Source organism: Cydia pomonella, chromosome 5 (assembly GCF_033807575.1).
Source record: "Cydia pomonella isolate Wapato2018A chromosome 5, ilCydPomo1, whole genome shotgun sequence".
In the NCBI taxonomy this organism is placed as follows: domain Eukaryota; kingdom Metazoa; phylum Arthropoda; class Insecta; order Lepidoptera; family Tortricidae; genus Cydia; species Cydia pomonella.
This window is the reverse complement of record NC_084707.1, coordinates 19083068-19109503: the sequence shown is the minus strand read 5'-3', so window position 1 is coordinate 19109503 and position 26436 is coordinate 19083068. Positions and strand designations below refer to the sequence as shown.

The 26436-nt window shown below is 34.8% G+C and overlaps 1 protein-coding gene across 2 annotated transcripts in view; it reads left to right on the top strand.

Moving 5' to 3' along the window:
- Positions 1-120: 120 nt before the first annotated feature.
- The window catches only part of LOC133517992 (monocarboxylate transporter 12), a 50552-nt gene continuing 24236 nt past the window's right edge, over positions 121-26436 (top strand). Inside the window, exons 1-2 of one of the 2 annotated variants that reach the window (XM_061851528.1) lie at positions 121-557; positions 23705-24226. In XM_061851528.1, coding sequence (XP_061707512.1) covers positions 24079-24226 — 148 coding nt within the window. In that variant the 5' untranslated portion in view covers positions 121-557; positions 23705-24078. Of the gene's footprint in view, positions 558-15800; positions 16042-23704; positions 24227-26436 lie in introns of those variants that run through there. The other variant, XM_061851527.1, reaches the window with a different exon arrangement.

The window sequence follows — 26436 nt, the reverse complement described above, 5'->3', positions numbered from 1 at the left end:
AATATGACCCAAATTCGTCAAACCATCAAATCGTACAATTCGTACAGAATTTTTACTTTATCATTAATGGCCAAAATGTAAACCGAGTACAAATTACAGTGTAAATGTGGTGTAAATGTTACTGCTGTCCCGTTTGTGTTGTACGACTTGTGCGGGGAAATGAGATGGATGATTTTATTATAAAAGCGTAAGTGAGTACGAATGGAGCAAGAAGCCGCCCGCCCTCGCTCAGTCGACCACCGCCGGCCGCCGACAGCGCCGCGCGTGGCTTACCCGCGCACTAAACATAACCTAAAACCACCAACTTACCTTCCATCAAAGAACCCTTTACCCTACTAACCTCTCCTAATATCCACACCACAAGCAACACCACAGAAAATAATGACAAAGGGAATAAAGTAAACAGGCACTTTATTTTAAAATCATTTACATTTTGGACGAGTGATGTTGCGAGCCAAATCAAAACAAATGTGTATATCGATTCAGTGAGTACAGCTGTTAAAAAGTGAGAGTAACAAAACCCTTAAATGCTTCGTAACCTTAAACCTGAATAAAATGTAAGTATATTTTTATTACATTTGGTTGTTGTTTTTATTTATTGGACTTTAACCTTTTAAAGTTTAATACTCATAAGTGTCCTAGGAACAAAGATATTTGAAAGATATTCTAAGTTTTGATAAATTTTAATACTTAAGTACTTATGTATTTTTACCTACCAGACACAATTACAAAGCAATATTTTAATTACCTATAAGTATGTTAAACTAATTAGCTTTTTATCTACGCTTTTTGGCAATCAAAATCATTTCTAAAATAAATCCTTTAACATCCTAAATAATTTCTTATCCACCACTTAAAATATGCTGATTTGCTTGATTTGATTCAATGTACCCAATTGACATATTAACAAAGGAATTCATATGAATGTAATGTAGCTAATTCCGAGCAATTCTTCACGCGGGCTTTATTTTCATATTCACATCCGCGTTCCCGTGATTGTGCGTTTATTTTGATATAATGTAAATAAAGCCTTACGCCAACGCTCTTAAGACAATGTAGAAAGATATATAGTTGCATGGGCATTTGTCGTTGTTTCCATTGCGGTGTAGCTCACACTGCAGACTGCAGCGCACGTGACGTAGCACGTAGCTATAACGGTCTGCACACGTGCCCATTGTGTCTTTCTTGTTAGAATCGCGGAACTGCAGGATAATACTTTTCAAACATTCTATAATCAGAACACGACAATAACAATTACAGGCTAACGTTGTAATTCTAAAGAAATTATTTTGAACCACATTCTTAGATGATAATTTGACAAATATAGGTATGTTTGAAGATCTACTGCAATGGTTAATACACTATTTCTCTTTGACATCTTTAATGATTTAAACAAAGGTATACAATTTAAATCGTATATAATATATATAAACATTTTAGCATATTTATTGAATTTAATCGGCGCGTTTCTTAATTTTTTATAGCACACGCGATAATAATGGTACGTACCAAATTTTTGCCAAACCTTATCACGATACTGAAAAAGGCAAAATAAAACCTGAACCACCGAAATATCAACCGCACGGTCCGCATGTTACCTTTCCACCCCATCGACCTTGCTTCCGCGGACAAGCCCGAATGGATGTTTGTTAGAAATTGTGCAATGTGTTTAAGTGTCGCATTTACCTAAGAATGTTATCAGTATCTCATGTCAAAAATGGTTAGATATAACTAAAATTATAGAATCTAAGCCGAAAATTCAGATTCTGATTTAAGATGAAAACTCAAACAAACCGCAGAAAAATAATACTGGGTGCCTAATCATGCTTTATTATAATAAAGTATATTGCAAGGCTAATGGCGGCTCCGCTGAACCAAAGTGTTGTTTAATAGTGCATTTCAAGTGGATAAGTATGTGGTACAAATAATGTCTAAGCTGAAGGTAGTTAAGCATTTAAATAATAACACGACTCAGGTCAAACGACATCTGATGGACATCATACGAGTATCAAGTACTTATTTTCACGTTTCTAATATTTGACTATGACACATGTATTTGATGATGGATATTGAGCCATCGAATGAGTTGTGAGTTCAGTGGTTGCCACGGAGCGAGTGCGCAACCAATCAGCCGGCTCTAATCGCGTTCCGCGCCCGCTGCCTCCGCCAGGGGTGTCCAAGTTTCAAGAAAACATGTTGTAAAAGGGATAACGGTAAAATAAATTATTTACCGCCATAATGACAAGTTCGACATATATTTATTTATTCTTACTTGTCTATCGTTTGACTCCGACACATGGGCCGTGGATATTGAGCCATCAAATGAATGGGTAGTGAGTTCAGTGGTTCTCTCGGAGCGAGCGCGACAAATCAACCGGCTGTAATCGCGTTCCGCGCCCGCTTCTCCGCCTGGTGCCAGGGGTGTCGAAGCTTAAAGAAAAGATATTTTAGAAGGAATAACATTACTTTATTTTTTTCATTGCTTTATTTTCAAATTATATTATAAGCTTTTATATAGCTTGCAATGTATGTAACTATGTTTCTACGGGTCATATGTTACAACTTAAATTTGACCTACTTCCTGGTTTCCAATGAACCTGAACATTTGTACACAATATGTAAGTTAATTGGAATTGTTGGATTCGAATCTGAACTGGAAGTGCCATGTTGACCAGCTATGCAATAGATTGAGTAGTGCAGTCTTTGCGTTACGGAAGTTGAAACCCCTTGTTTCGTATGTTACATTGAAATCGATTTACTACGCTCACTTCCACTCACTAATGACGTATGGTGTACTCATTTGGGGAAACTCTACGCATGCCAACCGATTGTTTATCATGCAAAAACAGGCAATAAGAACGCTAGCAGGTGCGAAGCCTAGACATTCATGCAGGGGCCTTTTTGTAACGCACAAAATAATGACGCACTCCTCGTTATATTTGTTCGAAATCCTTATGTATGTTAGAAATAACCTATCTGTGTTTAAACGCGTTGAGGTAGCTGGTATAAACATTAGAACTACAGGTCGATTTCGAATAGTTCCACGTCGCATGGCACTTGCAGCTTGCAGCATTATGAGCGATTACCTGCAGAAATAAGGACGGACACATCCGATACAACATTCAAGCGTCTATTGATAAACTTCTTACTGGACAACCCATTATATTCAAAAAGTGTTTTTTTGACATAACTGTATAATTTATAATTGCATAATGATTTGACATTGTGTTTGCTTATTCTTGATATTATTTGACGATCCTTTTCAGGTGAAAATTTTCATATATATATTATTATTGAAATTAATTTATTTGGATTATCTTGTTATTATTTAAGTTTATTTCTGACGATCACAATATAGATTATTATAAATTGACATTGATGTAATTTGTACTGTAATCATATGTTGTGAAATAAATAAATCTAAATCTAAATTGGGTGACAATGCAATATTATGGTACCAGTAGGAAATGATAAATTCTGTTAGTTTGTAATGAACATGCGGCTTGATCTCATAAGATCCGGGTTGATTGCTAGTACTCAATATGAGGCTTATTCAAAAAAAATTGGCTCACTCGTAAATTTTAGTATCCCAATGAACCAATTTAGTTTCCCACTAGGCTACATTTTCCTGAAAACAGCCGACATAACGGCCTCATTCACCTTGAACTCTCCCGGCCATCATGGATATAAGATAGTTCTATTTTTACGTATCGTATAATGTTCGTAACCGCATATAATATACCTACATTATATATTTCCAATGTGCACTCCATTTCCCTCTCGTTCACTGAAAATAGGCCTTATTTATATTTATATAAGTAAATCAATTTCACCACCAAGTTCGAACACCATATCCGTGGATTTTGTGTCTGGGGAAGAAAGGGGTGGGTATGCCCTACGACTGATCATTTAACCCTTGAAACTGGATGCGAGTGGGGTTACATTTCCCTTTCTCAGTCTTCGTGTGAGAACTGAGATAAACGATAATTATATATGTAGTCTTATTTTGAGTTTTTGTTGTGCCACATAATTCTCCATTCATACATTTCATTATTAAAATTCATCAATTAAATTTTTATTTTATGTCACTAACTAAATATTACAACTCTCGCAAATAATAGATTTGACTTATATTTTAATTGTTCTATTCTATATACATTTTATTATATCAGTTAAATACAGGCTATGCGTAATCCCTTGCACCGCTGACCCCTATTTGCATAGAATGTGGACCATCCACAGGCCTGCATACGTAAATAATCGCAGTAGGTATCCACGCCCGCCGCCGACGCCGGACTAAATATAACGGCTATTAACAACTATCTGTCTGATATAAATAAACACTACAGTTTAGAGTAAACAATTAGGAACATAAATATGTGTCTGACAGATATTTAAATGCTTGGAATCATAACAAATTCGCTCAGTTCCTATTCAACACATTGACTGGCAGAAACTTGATTTTATTTATGATTGTATTGTAATATTAGATTAGTGTATACATACTCCGAGCACTTACAGCGTTTGATTGTCTACTGTTACATATGGCAAGGTAAAAGGTTTTGTTTAAAATCGGTTTATTCTATTAAATATTTTATGGCAACCCTTCTACAACATTGCTATTGATATGTGACGTGGGATATTGACAGAGAAAATCAATTGCTTTCGATATTTTATCGTTTTGCCTGCGAACTTGAGTTCGCCAATAAAGTGAGGATGGAAGTACTTCGAGTGGATTCAGTTTCAATAGAGCCGGGTAACAAAGTTTTCTGCTTATTAGATTACAAGCTTATACAGCCCTTTGTCTCAAGCTCATACAGAGCTCCTGCCGCTTACCGAGCGCAAGAGACTGATTGCCTCAGGCAAACCAGTATTAAGCCCGTCACAAGACGGAGCGATAATATACCAAAATATATTTTATAACAAGGCATCTTAAGATACCTTATATATAGCTCGGTATATTACGATATATTTTGGTATCGTTGGCGTGTGTGATGCTTATTTAGCTAAAAATATAAGATATCTGTCGGTATCTTACGGTGTATTAAAATATATTTTACAGTACATATGGGGCTACTTTATAGCACTATTGCGAGAAGTAGCATATTATGTTACTGTGTCGAACATTTAAAGGGCCATATGTACTGTAAAACGTTGTACGATACATGTGCGAATAGGTAATTCGCAACTCGTGTCGATTTAAAACACTCCCTTCGGTCGTGTTTTAATTTATCGCCACTCGTTTCGAATTTCCTATTTTTCGCACTTGTATCGTAATGTACTAATTGATTTATCTCTCCGTCTGTGGGGCATTTTAATGTGCCATTGTGATAGCACCTGCAGGCGCACTACTGTTCTGGCATTACTGCTGAGGGCTAGACGCGGGCGCGTTCAATCCGCCACTCATTTATCAAGGAAATTCACTGTCACGGCGCCCGTGTTAAGGCTGTAGCAGTAATGCAGCTGATGGAGTTTCCATCCGTATGTTACCTTTATTTAAATTTGAACACTAAACTCATTTTTTTAATTTGGATTTTTTATGTTCTTATATTCCCGAGTTATTTCGATTCTAGTAGGAGAAACAAAGTCACAAAATATCCATATATTTTTCGTTTCTTCCTTTGCTAAAGAAAGTCAACGAAAAATAGTACCGAATGAAAAATATATTTTCTTCTATAAGGTACAAAAGAACTCGTGGTTCCAATTAAGTACAAATAATAAGAAAAACGAAAAAAAACTATGTAATATCCATGAATGTGTTCCCCGTACGAATGTTCGCATGTGCCCGCTAAGCCATAGGAATCGGTCCCGCTCAGCTCAGCGAGCTAGCTAAATATGAATAAGCTTACAAACAAAGCGAGTGACGATTACTTCAAATATTTCCAGTGTTTAACTACGAAAATTAAAAATGTTTCGCCATCGTACCGTAGCTTATGTATATTTTGAAAGTGACAAGTTATTTATTTCAGCGAGATAGGTGGATAATAAAGAATACACATCATTAATAATTAAGCTACTTAAAATCAGTAAATATTATGTCTTAGAACCGCGGATCTACCTATCATATAGGTAGATCAAGTTGGGATCCTGATAAAAAAAACTTCAATCAAATAGCCGCATTCTATGTAAAAGTAAACAAATATGCTAATGTAATCTGCAAAGTAATTTAAGATAAAATATGTTAATCATCCCTAAGTCTTCTTTTTCCTCGCGTTGTCCCGGCATTTTCCCACGGCTCATGGAAGCCTGGGGTCCACTTGACAACTAATCCCAAGATTTGGCGTAGGCACTAGTTTTAAAGCGACTGCCATCTGACCTTCCAACCCAGAAGGTAAAGTAGGCCTTGTTGGGATTAGTCCGGTTTCCTCACGATGTTTTCCTTCACCGAAAAGCGACTGGTAAATATCAAATGATATTTCGTACATAAGTTCCGAAAAACTCATTGGTACGAGCTGGGGTTTGAATTTGAACCGGCGACCTCCGGATTGCAAGTCGCACGCTCGCACGCTGTTACCGTTAGGCCACCAGCGCTAAGTAGGTATGTACTGTGAACTTAGCAAAATAGTTTTAATTCCACTCAACTCCTTACAGCGTAAGGAGCATGATGGTGTGGATGCATTCCTGTTATCCCTCATTGCTCTCATTAGGGACATAGGGCTCGCTGAAAAATTCTCCATTTGTCCCGATCTTGAGCGTAATAGGTCATTAAAATATTGTTTACGAATGATACATAATGAAATGATTTATTTTTCTCTAATGATTTGTTTACGATACGGCGCTTGGCATGACAGGCCGTCATGTACACGGTGTGCAAATATCACCTTAATTTGACAGGCGAAGTGGGTAAATACAAATACTACATGACTAGCGGGCTCGTTACACCGATCGATCGAAAGACATTGATTGGTGTTGGTAAGCATACCTAAATATTTGTTAATTTATTTACCTAAACTTCATCACACAAACACAGAAAAATGTACCACGGACTTAATGACAAAAGTAATATTAGTAAAGCTTCCTTTTAATGATTATTTCTATACACGCTTATTGTCCAATTAGGAGACCACTAAACTAAATTCTATTTGGTTTCTAAATAAATAAATAAAGTTATATTAGAAGAAGAAGAAAATAAATTTGATCAGAACACTTACAATAGTTCTTTTAATTTTTCTTTAATATAAAACCGAAATCCCAATCTGTCCTCTTCTTCAACAACAATTTTTAAAAGCTCCTAACTCTCATAATAATTATAAAATCGAAAAAAAAATTACGAAGGTAGCTGTAGTTAATATGCCTTAAGTTCGCCTTTTGTACAAGTTTTTCTTTTGTGCAATAAAGTTTTAATAAATAAATATATTAAAATAATAAATTGATGGATTTGAGAGGATATTTCACTCTCTTTCTCATCTCGCAGGTGTTTGGATATCGCGCAATAATGCCTTCGGGTCATGAATTACAATTTACAGCAAGCTGCAAACTTGCATGGATACATTATTAATGGAATTAATTCATAAAATGTCCAATGGCCATACACTTTTACAGCAGCTGGGTGTACTCTGATAAATATTACACGGAATGTAATGGCGGAACTCCAATACTCAAAGTCTTGACCGTCCTAAAGAGCCGCATTCAGATTTTTTAAATTATAGTTTAATTTAATATTGATTTCTATGACATTAGACTGACTGCATATTGCTCGCACTTAGAAATAGGTGAAAGCGAGTGATATGAGTTAGTATCAAATCAAGACGATGTTTTTAAGATCCAAATGTCTCACCAGTCCAGTTCGTTCAACTAACGAGTGGGTTGCTGCACCTAACCACCTACGTTACAATTAACTAATATCCGCCATGGGTCCGACACTACTACGGCACTGGCACTGGACAAAACCCGCTTACGCATTACTCATCTTGGAGGTACATTTACACTTCTAATGATTAACTATCAAACAGACGTCTGGCCCCTCTGGTCTGGGCGTCAAAATTTGGCACTTTAAACATATTATGTCAGTTGACAAAGAGTCAAATTGGAATACTGCGTTGCCAGAACGCCATACTGGTTGATAAAATAATCAACTCTGCCGATTTCGGCCACAGCAGCTGCATATACTGGACTTGGCTATAAGGGGTATAAGAAATGCACACATGCCGTGGCGGTTAATACTTCCCTCGTTAAAATAGAAGAAGTAGTTTTATGAAGTACCATTTCTGACTCCCTCCAGCTGAGCGAGTAAAGCAGTAGCTCCCTAAACAGGGCTACTTTGTCCGTTGTGTCAGAGTGAGTATGTAGGTAATATCAAAGCAATATTTAGTAATATGCATACACACTATTTTTTGCGCTCATTTAAAAGTATTTGTAAATAAAACGAGTCAAAGATTTTCGTCTCATATATTTAATTTTAGTCCCAAATTGTTGATCTATTAACTCGTACACTAACGTATTTACGTACACTTAAAAACTTTATTTCCAAATTCTCTTTTACTCTAAATAACTTTACTCCACGAAATAAATTTCTCATCGCCTAGAATAGGTACCTATAATACTGTCACGGTTATCAGACGAGAATTACAAATAAAAGTTATGGTCTGAATGCTTTATGAAATATTTATCATCATACTTATTTCATATTCTATTGTTATCTTACAATAAGTCATTAACTTCACAACTTATCTTTTTTACATCATTAGTATCATTACAAACAAAAATTTGCTGGCTAGCTTGTGAGCTATATTTTATGAATGCCTGACTAAATGCCTCGGCCCTGACCCCCAAGTCGCAGTACACTCGGAAAAAACAAAACGATATGTTATCGTTATCGCTCAAGTTTCAACGACACAAACAGATTCTAGTTATTTAAAATTTTTAACGGGTTACGAGTGAGAGTTGTGTTTATAGTGAATTGTTAATGTAATTAGGGTCAATCAGACGCAGCGAAAACCGCCTTATCGACTTTGTTTCCGCATAATGTTTTATTTTCAGTGCTATAAATAAATAACGACTGAGGTTTGCCAACGTGTCAGGTGGAGATAAAGTATAGCATTAACAAAAAATAAAACTTAAATATTACAATTCCCTTGAAAGAAACGCTTCGTGTGATTTATATCACCGGAAATTTGTTATCTGTTTCCTATGGTATGTGCCAGTAACATTACTGCTGACTAAACGTGATTATTGACACTGATTAAGCAAGGGTAGGGCTAGATGAAGTTATAGGGAACCCCTAAATATACACTTTTTTTCACCGTTAGATCAAACTGTAACTTATTGAATAAAACAAAAAATAGAATACCTTCAGATCCATAACGCAGGCTTCGTCACTAAACTGATCCAGCTTAGATATCTTCCTCCAGTTAATGAGATTAATGCGTTCAATACATTTCAGTTTAAAATAAGAGCTCGATGACACATCAATCCGTTATTATTTGTAATAAAATGTGTAGCTACTAGCCTACTTTTTAAGACTTTTGAAAGTTTATTATATCTATTTAAGACGAAGTTGTTAAAACTAGTTATGATTCACTTGATCTAGGATCTACCTTAATTAATAATTATTCTAGTACTTATCCTCAAGATAAAGATGTATTTAGTTATCAGAATACAAATTGCAACAAACTCTCAAACCAAACCGTCCAGTTTCTGACTCGAAAGTCCTGAGTTCAATGCACGACGCGTATCGTGTCTCGGGTTATGCCCGTCATTAAACCTCGTTGGCACTGATACATGCCATAGTTCGAAGATACATTGAGCAATGTACAATCAAACCTGGAATGAAGCCAAACCAGTCACGTTTGTAATAAGTGCAAAACACAAATAAAACATCTGAAATAAGTATCCTCAAAGAAACAAAGGCACTCTGACGGGTGGACTAAAAGCTGCCACATTCTATGTGTGCTTGCGAAAAAATTTTTACATAATTAAAATTTCATGTAAATTAACCATAGCTATGATGTATATTGTATAAAGTAGGAGCAAAGAACTGATTTCATACAAAGTTTAAAATGCTCCTAATCTTTATAATAATCTAAAATTCGGAAAAAACATCAAATGTAATGTGTCAGAATATTTTCCAGAGAGGAAAATTAGCACTACGTTTGTATGAAAAGGCGATTTCACGCAGGTCCTCCCTTAATGACCTTCGTCTTAATGGGTATTATTAATCTTGTCCTTAACTTTAGTTGATTACTTAGGTTTTTATTTTTAGTTTTTATCTATGTCTGAAAATAAATATTTTACATTTTCATTCTAATGGTAGATTCATGTAACAACTAAAGCTCTAACAAAAATCGCAATTATAATGGATCCCTAGCTGAGCGACGAAAATAGGACTAACGCTGGAATAAATATGCACAAAGCTACTAAACGCCCTTTGAACAATGTACAGTCCAATCCAATGTACAGTCAGTGTGTGGACTAAAGTCCGATTGTTCGGCCATTTAGGGTTTACTTTACATGGGACATTTCATACCGTTAATATTGACAACCAAATTGGCTTGAATCTTAGATGGGTCAACAATTAAAGTCTGTGACCTGTACATCGGACGAGACGCGAGCATAGCTTACTCAGTATGTGTGGAATTGGACATTGGATATTTTCAACTCGTATCTAATTGTCATTCCAAGAACAATTTAAATTCACAATTTATATTGAATCAGATTCAATTGACATTAGTGATTTCCATAGGGATTGTGTGATTGTGAATGTGAAATCACTGGTTGCAGTTGATTTACGGATTTTTTACGATTATGCTCGTAAGACAAAGTTTTTCATTTTACTTAGTAAATGCTATCTGGGGTTTATTGCGCGGTCATGGCATTCCGATAGGTACAAAATATGCATATAATCAGATTAAAGAAATAATTTCACAAAACTCTAATCATTATTTTGAACAGTCCTATTTCCAAGCGATAAGGTCATAGATTGCAATATGATTCAATGAGATATGAGCTTTTGAAATTAATTCCTTGCATTGAAATGAGGGCACGCGCAGTTATTGCCTTGTACACACAAATCGAGCCGATAGACCTCGAATGGCTGCTTGAATGGCTATTCGACTATGTGTACTATGTATAGGGATTGCAATCCGGTCCGGCGGATTCGGTAATCCGGCCGGATCCGGCACTTTTCAGGAGCTACCGGATCCGGTAAAAATCACCGGATCCGGTAAAATAAAAAAGACGCCTAAATACAGCACGCGCTGTGCGTTTTAGGTGAGGAAAAAGCGACGGATGAGAGATATAAAGTTGGATAGAACAAAAAACTAGTGAAGAAGTTTAAATATAGTGACATAAAAAAATATTTATTATGACGATAACTGGGAACAGGAGAGAATTTCTTCTTCTTTCGTTGGTGGCATGATATGACGATTACATAAATACTGTAATAGAAGGAAAAATTAAAGGATGGAGATGCCATGGAAGGCATTTGTAATTTATGCTAGAGAGAAGGTTAATGTTATGTCATAATGTTGTGATAGAAGATTAAAACTAAACAAATGAACAGGATTAAGTCGGCGGCACTCAACCGACTTGAGTTGATCTCATCATATATATGTATATTGATAATCTTTAGCAGATCTAGATTCTTTTCTATTCAAATTTAAGAAAGAATCTTTTGTCTTCACAATTTCATCCAATGTTATGCAATTTCCTACATCTTCGTACGTACGTGCTACTCTACGTCTAGCCAATTCTTTACTTGATCCATGTAACTTTTCGTAGGGAGTCCCTTTCCGCGATGGTTTTAATCCTACACTCTAATTTTTGCACGAGATCGATGTATCGTATTTCGTTCCCGATAATTTGCCCTTCTATCCCTAAACAATATTTTTTATATCATACATTCTACTACTTTCACGCATAAAAAAGTGAGAGCAAGATAATATTGTAGCGCATTTAATATCACTTTGGTTAAAAGTAAAATATATATCTTCTTTTGTTACTAGAATGGATGTCAACGTTACAAAGAATTCAATCAAAGAACAGTTACGATAACTTGTCCTTTCAAGGACTTCCATTTCCCACCCCAAATCCCATCATCAGGCTTTGTAAACTACTCAAATTCATAAATATTATCGAACATTTGAGTACTTGTGAATGGTTAAATATAATAAAAACCGATTTCATATTTTGTTTTTAAAGTGATATTGACATTGTAACACTTTTTACTACTAAGTTCTATTTTATTTTTAAGAAGTTATTTATTAACTTCAAATTATAGATTTAGGAATACGTATTACGCAAAAAACTAGAAAAATATGTCACTTAATTAACTTTAATATCCCTATACCAATCCAGATCCGGTCCGGCCGGATTGAAAATCAATCCGGTTTGCAATCCCTAACTATGTACACAATATGGCGATCTCAACATTGACTTTTCTGCTGTTTTACTTCAAATACGCTTAAATAGTGAACTACAAATACCCTAAATTGAAACTATACTTTAAAAATGAAATTAAGCGGAAATGAAGCGAAACACTATATTATTATGAACATATTAAACACACATGTCCGTACGGTAGGGTCAGCATCAATAGTAGGTGATGAAACAACGCGCCAAAAGTATCTGATATTCCGGATAACTTTTCCAAATATTGAAAAATCTCTAAAATTTACTTATAAAAGTATATCTTTTAACGTCTTAATTGTTCTACATAGAGAGCCACCACATTTTGTTGAGCTGTTAAAGAATGAACCTTGAAACCTTGTTTGATCCGCTACTTTTGATGCTGACTGTACGTAAATAAAGTCGGCATGATATTATCTAATAGCTTAACAAAAGACATAAGTCTCTGTATGCAGATACTTTTGAATGCGAAATGTAGAGATATTTCTATTTGTAAATAATGCAGGATGGCCCCAAGATGGCAGGTACTTTTGGAACGTTGTTCGATCCGCTGCTATTGATGCTGACTGTACACAATAAGAGGGTCTTTTGAAATTGAAATCACGTGTAGGTAAATAGACGGTTCTGAATCCCGTAAGTACACAGACAGTTAAGAGGGTTCAGTTGAATTGTTTAGTCACGTGCCCATGTCCAGAACCAAAATAGAAAGGCAAGGCAAAGTTCATATAAGTATCTATGTACCTATGTTTATTTGTCATAGATTTGTTTTATATCACTCATTGAATAGTCAAACCTGTAATACCTTATTGCCGTTAAATGTTGTCTATGTCAATTGATTTGATTTGATATAAATCTATTAGAACGCAGGGTTACAGTATAATAAATAAATAAATAAATATTTGGGGCCAATCTTACACAGATCTATTACCTAGCCCGAAACTAAGCAATACTTGTATTCTAGGTACTAGGCGACGATATACATACGTATATAGATATTTATGTATTTATTGACATACTTATATACATAGAACACATCTATGATACAGAAAAAAATATCTGTGTCCATCACACAAATAAATGCCCTTACCGCCATTCGAACCCAGAACCATCAGCTTCATACTCATAGGCAGGATCTCTACCCACTAGGCCAAACCGGTCGTCAAATAACATTGTAGACTGTCCATACTGCCACTGCCGCAACTGCCATTAAAAAAAAACTACATTTGTATTTTTAATTCGTTTAATCAATTGACTGATGTCAATTCGTCAATTGATTTTCACGTGTGACTAGTTACATAGTTATAGTTCGTGTCATCGACGATGACGCGCAGATTTGTCAAATCAAACCTTTAATAATATCACAATACGAGTCAACGCGTGTTTCGTGAATTCCACGATCTGTTAATACATATACTTAATGTTCTTTTTGGTAAGTTTAAAGCTCTGGTTTCCTAGGTTAGCGGTGCCGTCGTATTATTTTGTATGGAGACGGCCGCTATATCCACCGCACCGGCAGAAACCAGAGCAATTTTGAACAAAAATATGTAGGTGATTGTAATCTGCCAAATTAAAGTAGAGACCTAAAGACACGAAAATAGCGGCAAAGCTCAAATGCAAAGCACAAGCGTAATGCAACAACGTATATAAGGCGATAAAATAATAATGATACATAATTATTTTTTATCCTTATAGTTCAGTACATATGCGAATTATTTCAAAGCTAAAGCGATAAAAAAATATGACAGAATATCTCTAAACAAAATTTTATACGACTCGCATGCGAGAAATGTATTAGGAACACCCTTTATGAGTATCGTGTAACCAGCGTGTAACATAATCTAACGAATACTCTACAAACTCCAAATTATTAGCTGAATAAAGCAAATCAGTCAATCCTATTTTCTGAAATGGTTACTATAGGTTGCATATTTATATCTGGTATCAAAATTTCCTACTACAGCGCACTTAATCTATGCAATATCATATTGAAGGTCACACCCTCTAGTCTTATTTTTATTTAAATTAATCAATCATAATAAAAAGTAGGTATCTGACGCGAATTACTTTTGATAGTTTTATCATGATTTACATGAACACTGGAAAATAACGCAATATTGTCCTTAACTGACACGATAAACAAGGGGCGAGGCATCTGACACATTTGACATGTATGTCATAATTGCTTTTTAAAAAGTTTTAAACAAATCACAGTAAGGTAAAAAAGGTGTATTTAAAATCATTAATGTAATCTCATAGAAATTTCAGGTGTAATAAACACACGTTAAGTTGGTAAAATTGTAAACTGATTTTTTGTTAATTAAAAAAAAGTTGCCAAGACAGAGGTCTGATTATATTTTTCCTGTAAAATGTATAGTACTTAATGTTAATATTATGTAAAAAATTCATAATTTTTCGTCGGTAAACTTCGGAGATAAGGACGGTATTTTTTTTCACATTTTCCTTCATAATACATTATTTTTCTCTATAAAAAAATGTTTTAGAATGTATAATTTGAGCTCTTTCAAATGATACCGCACTTGACCTAGTCACTAGACTTTAAAATTTTCTCCCTCTTCATATTGGACATTTTCCATAGTTAACAATAAAAAAATAAAAAAATAATACTTTCAATGTGTCTGGGTTAGTGTTTTTCATAACTATTCCAAATTTCAAATCAATAGCATAAGTGGTTCCCTAAAAAACATCCGGGTATATTACTCACTATCATTTTATGAGCATTCTGTAAAGTTTAATATTCCAGGTCATTACATAACTGCGATTTTATGTATAATATAATATACAAAAATAGCTATAAGGTTGAAATAACCGATACGTAAACAAGCTTACTGATAAGCGCCGCAATGATAACTCCTTCACATTTTAGCTATAAATATAATGGTTAATAAGTATAAGTCTTATATCTGACCACTGCAAAACTATCTAACATGCCGCGCCTTTATACCTAACTAAAAGCAAATTCTCTTTGCTAAAAGTTCATATTCTATGTAAATTTCAACCCTATACAGTGTCATGATTTTATACACCTATAATTTATATTTTTTTGTAGCTGCAATAAACACACGTTGAAAAAATATGACTGTGCACATATAATCGTTCTTGAGACGGAGACCAGCTCTTTGTCAAACAGGCGGCCAATTATGGACAGGATTTTACTTTCTGTGTATGCCTGAAAACATGCAGAACAAAAATTATCGTCATTTGTTTCAAATTAATTTCACAGAATCGGGAAACAAGCTTAAGGTCATAAAACTCATAAAATAAATATAAAGTTCGTTGTTACCTCGTGGAAAGAGAAACCTAAAGGTCAAAACCACCTGACCATTTTCAAGTTAAAGAGCAAACCTCATAGATTTTTGATGAGTATTGACTGATATCAAACTTCTCATGATCTTTGAGTGTACCGATAGCATCTTTCATGGCAAGAGTGTCCGTACTTGTTGTTGGTGGGCAGTCCGCGATTCGCAGCGCACGCGAACACCCGCGACGAACGGAGCGGTTCCTCGAGCCAAATACACGCGGTCGCACGAATTATTTTTGGCTCATCGGCTGACATATGCATTCTTAAATAAAGAACGACACTTTCTCAAACGCTTTCGTAGACGTGGATTTAGTTTGAGGTGGAAAAGTTTAAGAAGGTTATTGGACTTTAGCCGGTCATATAGCTCCAATTGTTCCGTAAGTATATTCGAATTTTCCTATTCTGTTTTCACGGTATCTACTTACTGTTAAAATACAATTTAATAAAAAAGCGATTATTTAAACAACATTATTTTAACATGAAACTGATTTTCCTATTCAATCGAAACGTACTTATTTAGGTTCGAAATACACGCGAACTTGCGTTGTTTTGTTTGTTACATGACACAAAGAAGTCATTGTTCAGCGGCAACCTAGTGTCTTTCGCGACTCGCGTTCGCTGACTCAGCTCGGTAAACATAAACACTTTAGTGAGTCTTTCGACACTGACAGCTCCTGTACACAAAGTAGTAAACGCTGACTAAAACATAATCGGTCGTACCTGGGGGATCTTCGCATAAATTCAGAGAGCCAATAAAATTAATATTTCACTTGTGATACAACTCTGAATTTCATATTTAAGAAATATATAATTTATTTCGTACGGACTTGATAAGATCGTATAAAAGGAATGCCAGAAGAGCCAGCAGAATATTATCAAAGAGTATTCAAATTGGTCCCCGGGATGAGCCGCATCGCACTCGATGTAAAAATCTCAACTTGATTTGACTCAGGTTGCCATGCTGCCGGTGCATCTCACGGGACCCAATATTAAAGCAAGCGAGATATAATGCAAGTAACATTTTTTTTACCGCTCCTTTTCTTGTAAACAAACCTTTTACTGATCAATAATAATGTCATTAAATAGAACGTCGCGCAATTGAATTGAATCGATATAATTCAAGTAATTTAATGAAATGATGTAAGAAATCATGGTCCAGAGTCACAATCACAACGTGTAGGTACCTACACGTTGTGTTTGTGACAACAGGCCGCTCTGTTGCCCTGATACAATTAAACACACGCTGATAAGAAAGTTCGAGTCGGAATCGGAACACATGATAAGAAATGGCCATACATATGTTTATGATAGGTCCCCAATAATGGAACTGGCACCAGTAATGGGATGGTATAAACTAATCCTGTACAATAAGTATTTATCATCAGATTTTAAACACAACATTGGCAACATTTTGTTATAAATAAAAAAGACCCGTAGAGATGCTAAGGATGTATTTTTCATAAATGTTTGTTAGTTTTAAAATTCATGGTGCCACATATTCGATGTCTCTAGCAAAATACATAGTTTTAATTTGTTAATAATATTAAAACCAATTGCAGTATCTATAGGTAATTTCGCTTAAAGCGGTAGAAATTTAGCAATGTCGGTGAAATGTAAAAAAATACTCATTTTTTTTTCTTAAATGTTCCATAATTGGTGCCCTTAACATACCTACAAATTGTAATACTATATTAATTGATAGTTGATACGGTGATACTTGCAGCAGGTAGAACCGAGACTCTGAATTATTAAACTTGAACGTGTATGATTTTCTGCCAATCGCCCTGATTCGAACTTTGAGATGCGTCAAAAATTTCCTAAGGATACTATATGAATTAGATATGACCGTGTCAAAAGTGACATTTTTGTTTGAAGAAACGTCACTTCATATCTAATCCATAGCGTATCTTTAGCAAATATTTGACGTACCTATAAGTTCGAATCGGGCCGGATACTAATGCACTGTATGACTAGGTACCCAAGGCCACTGAATAAGGAATAATATCGGAGTAGGCCACAGAACAAGAATATAAATTCATAATATTATTTTATATATGTTTTGTATCTGTATAGTCTAATTATTCGGTGTATTGGCACATGCTGTAATGCCGTGTAAATATTTGAAAAATAAATAAATAAATAATTTGGTATTACATAGATCGTGTCATTCACGACGACGCGTGCCTTGACTCGTAATGTCATGTTATTAAAGGTTAGATTTGACAAACCTGCGCGTCATCGTGGATGACACGAACTATAAGGGTATCTCTATACTTTCCGGTTGTTCTGATAGATAAATAATTGCGAAATTCTACTTTTAAAGTAATTACTAACAATTATGGATATCATCAAATTTATTTTAGTTTCAAACTTAACTTACGTAGGGGTACACTTTAATACGTCCTTTACTTTCTTCGCAGGTTTCCTCGCAATATTTTTCTTTGTCTTAACAAAACAGAATCATGATGTAAATACATTTGCCCCAAGATTGCATATTGAAGCTTTAAATAAAGCGATCTAACTGAGCGATTTCACAAATGAAATAGAAGTCAGTGAACGCAAATAAACGAATTTACCAGAGGTCTGTTAAACAATATGGTTTAACAGAAATCTGGAGCTTCAAGCGAAATTAAATGAAACAACAGTTATTCAAACACGTGCCTACTTACTTAGCTTTACGAAGACAATGTTCCATTGGGAAAATTTTGATAAGTCGATATTAAAAGTTGAAATCGTTGGTAGCCTAGCACTAAGAGCGTGCGACTTTGTACCAATGAGTTTTTCGGAACTTATGTACGATATTATAATTTTATATAATACCAGTCGCTTTTTGGTGAAGGAAAACATTGTGAGGAAACCGGACTAATCTCGGGGTTGAAAGTTCAAATGGCAGTCACTTTCGTAAACACTAGTGCCTACGCCAATGTTCGGGATAAGTTGTCAAGCGGACCTCAGGCTCCCATGAGCCGTGGCAATGAGCCGGGACTAACGCTAGGAAGAAGGAGAATATTGAAAGTGTCATTAATTTCACATTGTAATCTATTTCTTTAGATAGGTATGTAGTAAATATAAATAATGTGTTTCTACATTTTTGGGTACTTGAAAGATTTATCAGTTGACCAACCAAATAGAAAACTGCCTGTATCTGTCCGTCATCGTTCTGGCTTTAACCTATTTCATTTAATTATGTAATTTTTTCATCTACCATCAAATGGCTAAACTCCGTCTCGTTTTAGTTCTTTGCTAGGGTGAATTAATAGCAAATATTACAAAACTAAATTACTATTGATGAAGAGGCCACGGCTGCCCCAAAACCGCCTTTTCATACAAACGTAGTCTCATTTTCTTCTCTGGATATTAACATTATTAAAAATATTTTGACACTATTTGTTGTATATCAACCATAGCTATACCCTATGTTTATTTTTGTTCTAATCCTTAGTTATTATAAAAGTTAGGAGCATTTCAAAATTTATATGAAAATTTTTTCGCTCCTAATTTTAACACAAATAAAAAAATAACCCCTTTATTTGACTTAGATACATAGCTATGGTTAATATACATTAAAATATGTAAAAACATTTCCCATAATGTCATTATCCAGAGAGGAAAATGGGGACTACGTTTATATGGAGAAGCAACCGTGGCCTATCCTCTTAATCAAATGATCCAAATATTTATTTTATTTTATTTTTGACGACCGGTTTGGCCTAGTGGGTAGTGACCCTGCCTACGAAGCTGATGGTCCCGGGTTCAAATCCTGGTAAGGGCATGTATTCGTGTGATGAGCATGGATATTTGTTCCTGAGTTATTTATAAATATTTATATATTATATATATCGTTGTCTAAGTACCCTCAACACAAGCCTTATTGAGCTTACTGTGGGACTTAGTCAATTTGTGTAATAATGTCCTATAATATTTATTATTTATTTATTTACACTTTATTGCAGAAATGTACAAAAAGAGTACAAATGGCGGACTTAACGCCTTGAGGCGTTCTCTTCCAGTCAACCATTGGGCTAAACAGAAATAGTTTGGTGCAGGATTGTAAAGAGTTGATATGGAAATAGACACAAGTCGAGACTACTATGATACTATACTTACGCAAATATACATTTTAAATATACCTACATATATACATATTCAATATATAAAAATACATACATACATATATACGAGTATAATAATTATGTTCCTAGTGTGAGATATCACGCAGACATTTAGTTACGAATGTTTTCAAATAAGTGCTTACCCTACTTGCGTTTGAATACTTTGAATGTAAGCTTGCTCTGAGCTTATCTGATAGGTAATATATTCCTATTAGGAAAATAACACGATTATAGCACCTTTATTTTACGTCGAATAAATAATATTTTATATTATTGTAAGTTTTGACACATCGAGTCAAATGAACTGCCTTAAAAATATTATTTGCCCAATAAAATACCCTAAGAATTTTTATAAAATGTACGAGTACCTACATATCATTATTTAAACGTATCTACTGTATTTTTGGGGTATCCTAAAGGCGAAAAATATATCGTGTAAGAGACGTAGCATGAAATATTTCACGTATTTATTTCATACTTAGCCCGTTTATTAGATTTTTGGAAATTCAACCCCAAAAGGGGCGCAAATATAGTTAAAAGTTCTAAAGACTTACATTGACAAATATGCGTGTAAAATACATAATATTTATTAACTGTGTAGATAGTTAGATACATCAAGATATCCAGCTCATCGATCATTTCTATGTACTTATCAATCAATCTCTATTGTTATAAGCGTTTATTTCGTTTCAATATCGGAGAGTAATCCTCCGGGACCCAGTATCGCAGCGAACTTGGATGCTACCTATCCAATAAAGTTATCTCATACTTCGACGTGATTCGGCCCCACCCACCAGATATCACGTGTCTCGTAATCTACCGAAATACGAAGATAACTTATTTAATATGATATAACTGTTTAAGCAGATAGCTATTATCAAGTGAACTTTTTGGCTTGGTTGGTGGGGTAAAAAAGTTAACTTCATAGTAGCTCAACTATACCTACGCGTACATTATATATGTATATATTGTTTTATGCCATAATTATAAAATGTTGTAAATAATAATCGTCGTCTATAAGAAGGGTCCGAATATGAATAATACTGTATTCTACAATACAATGACAAAATAATTACTTTATTAGGCACTTAAAACTGATACAAGTAAGTGGGCGGTTCACTCGCGATACATACAGGCAAGTTCATTATTTGTGACTTGATAATGTACTGATAAATATTTTAAAGTCCAACTTAGGAGTCTTAGGACGTCCAATCCGACCAAACTAGGGTGGACTAAATTAAAACTCTGATAAATTTACACCTTGGCATCGCAGCTGTAGTTCCTATATAGTTATAGTTAGAATGCAGTCTGCTTGTGTTTTATGAAAAAATGTTCCGAATAATATTTATAATAAATTAATTAATTGGAGATTAAATTGTACGATACATATACAAAGTGTTACAGCAGCCACTGAAAGTGGGGTGGGTAAACGTATAGGTCATACTGAACAACTTTTACTATGGGACCAACCCCGACCTGCGAAAAACAAAATTTACTCTTTCATACAATTTGGCTGGCTGATGTTGATATCTTGTATGGGAGAGCCATTTTTGGCTAGTGTAACACGTTCTCCCACGACAACACATAATCTTGGTCCCAGTTTTATCAAAAATGTTGCGTAAAATATTGAAAGAAAAACCATGCTAGTTTTAAAATTTCAAGGCGCCTTTTCCAGCTGTGACAGGTTATTAAATAAATTATATTCGAATACGAGTAAAACACTCGAACACCCTTTTCAATAGTTACTTATTTTTATTTGAGCATCAAGGTTTCCAGCATATAAGTACGTATAACCGGCCACAGCTGACAGCGGTTTTGCCCTTGTCGACAAAGGGATTCCGAATTAGACACATGGTTAATTGTTGTTATTCTTGCTCAGGGCTCTGCAAATAGTGCAAATTCAAAGTGTATGTGTTTTTAATTTGTTGAATGTGTTAGCGAGGGCAGATGTCAAAGCCCAAGTTGCTAGACAAAAATGGACTCTGGATTTTATGTTGTGTGTAAGAGGAGCTTAAATAATTAACGGACTTTGTTTCTAAAGGCTGGCCCTTGGAATATACAATTAATTATACACAATTTACAATAAGCATTAGGTATGTGAAAGTTTATATGTTACATCAGACACATGGAAAAATATAAAAATGCAAAGAAAAGATAACTACTAATCAGCCAAAGATACTTATCATCTGTCTGAAGCAAAATATCTCTTGTAATCTCGTCAAATATATTAATAGATATTCCACGATAACCCATAACATATTGATAATATTTATCTACAAAATCAGTTCCCGTCCACAACAACACGTTATCAGGCCTGTATCGATCGGAATATTACATCCCGCGACGACAAGCCCCAATATCATCAATCATGTTCACTTCAAATGTTTAACATTGGCTTTTGGATTAAGTATATCATGAAATATACCTACGTTTTTGTCGAGCATTTTATATTATTTCTATAATATATAGGTAGGTTTTAATTACTGACTCTATTTTTTGGCACGTTTACAAGCCGGCGTCTCTTCATAAAATTTTATAAATAACAGACTTAACGAAGATAGCTTAGTGATGGGTAAGTAATTGAATCTGGCGTTATTTTGCGGAAACCCATATTAATAAAAACAAAAATGTTACTTGGCTAATCCGCGAACTAATAACGGGCTACTCTTTCAGTGCTAATCCATTATACTTACTTGCGTATGTTTACATGCAATAAATTTATTACTATATAGCGGATGACCAAAGTAAAATTTGTTTTAATTAGTGATGTGTATAAACTGTGTCAGTCTTAATACTCGTACAGCAAACATCAAAGCTATTCCTATCTCAAAATAATCAAATATGACGAGGCGCATGAGACTTCCGGTTCCCAGCAGTTATTTTTTTTTAATGAATTAATGAAAAGTCTCTAACCGCAAAACAAAAAGAGGCATGTCTATTACACAGTAAAAAATACTTTTTAACACGAACTGTCTACAATATTTGGAGTAGTATTCCAAGGGGGCAGATACTTTTGGTGCGTTGTTATTTCACTACTATAGTTTTGTCTGTGGATTTAATGTTGAGTGTTTACGAATGAACTTAAGCTGGTATACAATCCGCGGGTACTTCTCCTTTTGTTTAGATAAGGTTCCCTTCTCGAATATTCGGGTAAAAGAAAACAGCGAGAGTCGGTTCGTTACACTTGTAATGAAGCGCTCGTTGAGTATTTGCCGGATATTGTCATCTCCGGAATCCCAGCTATCACCTTGCCTAAAGAACGATAACGTATTTTTTTCCAATACCAAGGTCAATTTGTAAGTGTTGGTTCCAGGGTCGTTGTTTCCCATTTTCGCTTAATTTAACCCAAATAACTTCTGAAAAGTAATAACTTTAAGAATTAATTCCGCTAAATTAAATTTAATTGCTTCAATATAATGAAGCATTTTCTATAATTGCATCAATCATTACAATGATTAATGGGGCTATTTGTATTAAATGCCATTTTTAACGATAAGGATATAACATCTTCTGTTTTTAACGTAAATATATTAAATTTACTTTTACATAAACTACATTAAATGTGACATGCCGTGAAATTGTTACTTAGTAGTTAGGCGCCAATTTACGTTTTTGTAAACAAATACAAGGATAATACCTACTTAATTGTTAGTTAGTTATTAATTGTTAGTCAATTAGCAAATAATGTAAATTGCCCGCTGACTTAATTGCGCAGCTGCAACTAAACAAATTGATACCCAAGAAAATATGACCTACTTGCCTTCCTAGAGTTGTTAGTAAAGAGGATGTCTAATTACATACTGGATTAACATGTTAATCGCCTTAGAACTGGAGAATGAACAAAGGCTACTTGTAATAGTTTTATTTCAACTTCATTTATATACTACTATATATCTAGTTGTTAATTGTGTTTTTTCTTTTGTTTCAGTTGACAGCGGGAGCTACAACGAACATGTCCTGTATGCGCCGGAGACCAGGGACCCAATACACCGACTTCATCCTACACCATAGATAGGCCTTACAATGATTTATCAAAATAGATAATACTAGTAGATTACCATTATTTATATTTATCAAATAATACTTTTTACTATTGTTACTATGCTTCCTTAGAATCCTTTCCACTATTGCATTTATAAAACTGATTGTTTAAATCCTGTAACAAGTCATCCACTGTTAAGTGTAACTTATACACTTTAGAAGATTTTATATAAATATATAACTGCATTTCTAAAATCATATCATAACTTAAGTTGCCTTATAAATCTATAAGCTTTATAAAAGTGGGAAGAGAGTAGCAAGATGTCTCACGGTGGAGTGAAGAGTGCAAACGGGAAGGGTGCGCACGCGCCGGCTTCGTCGCGGGAGAGCTCGGAGAGCCCGCCACCGCCGCCCGACGGCGGCTGGGGCTGGATGGTGGTCTTCGCCTCATTCATGATACATATAGTCAGTGAGTATTTTAGACCACTTATCTATTTCCGCATGTATAATCAAGGAAAATACTTCGTGTCCCTTCGCAAATTATGCTTTGAATATACTTGTTACTGCCAAACCCTTAGTCCATGGAATTGGTACATTTTACCTAACATCAAATGAGGTAGTTCTGTTTTTTTAATATGTTGGTAGTGATGAAATGGTAATAATAAATCCAAGGTTTCGACCTCGAAAGCCCTTGGGATCATTGTAAAGTACATGAAAATCCATTAATGTTTAGGACTTTTTCAGTTTTTGTAAAAAAAAATCCACCGAGAACCGGAGTTACGGAATAAGTCACTATGCCACTTTCTAGAAGATGATATTTGCAATTAATTGACAATACAATCTTAATAGTCTTAGTGAGCCAAATAGTTTCTACGGCTTCTCAAAGGTTTGCAAAATTTTTAACTAACTGTAACTGCAAAAAAGGTTGTACCAGCAGTTGCGGTTGCAGGGAAGCAGGACTCAAATGCTCAGCTGTTTGCAATTACAGTAATGGTCAATCCTGCGAGAATATACCAGACTGGAGATGTGTGCCGACATTGACAAACCATTCATTGCTGATCCACCATCAGATGATGATTTCGACCTGCCTGATTAGGTTGACGAAGAAATGCTACCACATACGCTGGGTGCAAAAGAAGTGCTGTGGATTCAGAGGACAAGCGTGGTCCATCAAAGATATACAAGAGATGCGAGTTATAACTAGTTCCCTCACTGTACTGTATATTATACACACAATGATCCGAAGGGCTTTCGAGGTCGAAAACTTGGATTTGTCTTTACTATTTCATCACTAATAACATATATAAAAAACAGAACTACCTCATTTGATGTAAGGCAACACCTCTTTTTTGGTACGATTTCCATGTATTACCTAGTCATGCATAAACGACAAAGTAATTATTTTAGGGTGAAATTTATCGTAAGACCGGGATATACTAATAGTTAATGTAGTTTTTTAATGAGAATCACGCCTTGCGATAAAGGTTTATTTCGTCTCAATCCATCCATCACAATTCCTGTTTATTACCATCATATTTTCCCATAATACATATTTCCTGTTTGTAACATTTCTATATGATAAACATCATGTAATATGTAAACCATAAATTATCATAATGACATTGCCTGAATAAATACATAAATAAATCAATGTAGTACAAACATAGCGCAAAACTTTATCAGGCAATGAGTTATCACCGGGGGTTAGTTAGTCAGTGCCCATAGGTCATCGCGTCCTCGCTGTGACTTATGTTATGAGTCGCTTGATGTACGCCCGATGTACATATGTCAGGGAGAAAATACTTGAGGTAAAAAGATTCAATATTTGTTACAACAGTAACTACGTAAACTTGTACTTAGTAGTACAAGTACTTATATAAAATATTTAGAACATATTAGCTACTAACAATCGCCACGCTGATAAATACGTGTATTGTGTTGCACTGCTACACTACACTATCGGTCACTCAACTAAACCTTTTATACATGAGTACAGTGCATATTACTTATTTATTTAAACAAAACTATTTAAATATCCGCTAATAATCAACTAGTAGATACGCATCACGTCATTTCGAACGTGGTCAGCTGGATTGACGAAGACTTATTTATCTGTGATATGTTTATATTAGTATTATCATTATACCTACCTACGACTACCATTGTACCTACGATAAATAGCTGAATTCATAATTTTGTCCATATTCTTCAGTGTAACGGAAGTCTGGTAACAAGATTGTAATGAGTGGTGCGAATACCTATTTATTTACTATTATTGTTTATCGCTATGAAGCTCTGCCGTAGTATAATAAGTCGGCGCCCTTAGCTATTAGCAGTAATTCTTTTTCTTCCAGGTTGTGATTTCTAATTTTCCGGTACTTGCCTGTAGCAGCCCAGTGTAGAGCTATGAGAATCGTCTGAACATGATATTTAGGTACCTAGTATAATATCGGGAAGTTCTGTACACGGTGCTACATGAGGAAACCGAAAGATTTTGACAGTGTATTACTGATCACGTTTAGAGACTAAAATGTCATATAAACTTTTCTGGATTTCGACTAGTTTCAGAGTTAATACCAATGTAAAAAAAAAAAACATCTTATCGTAACTTAGTGCAAAACGCCTTTGTGATCGCGATGATGCCATTATGGGGCGTAGTCTAAATATCCTTATTGATAG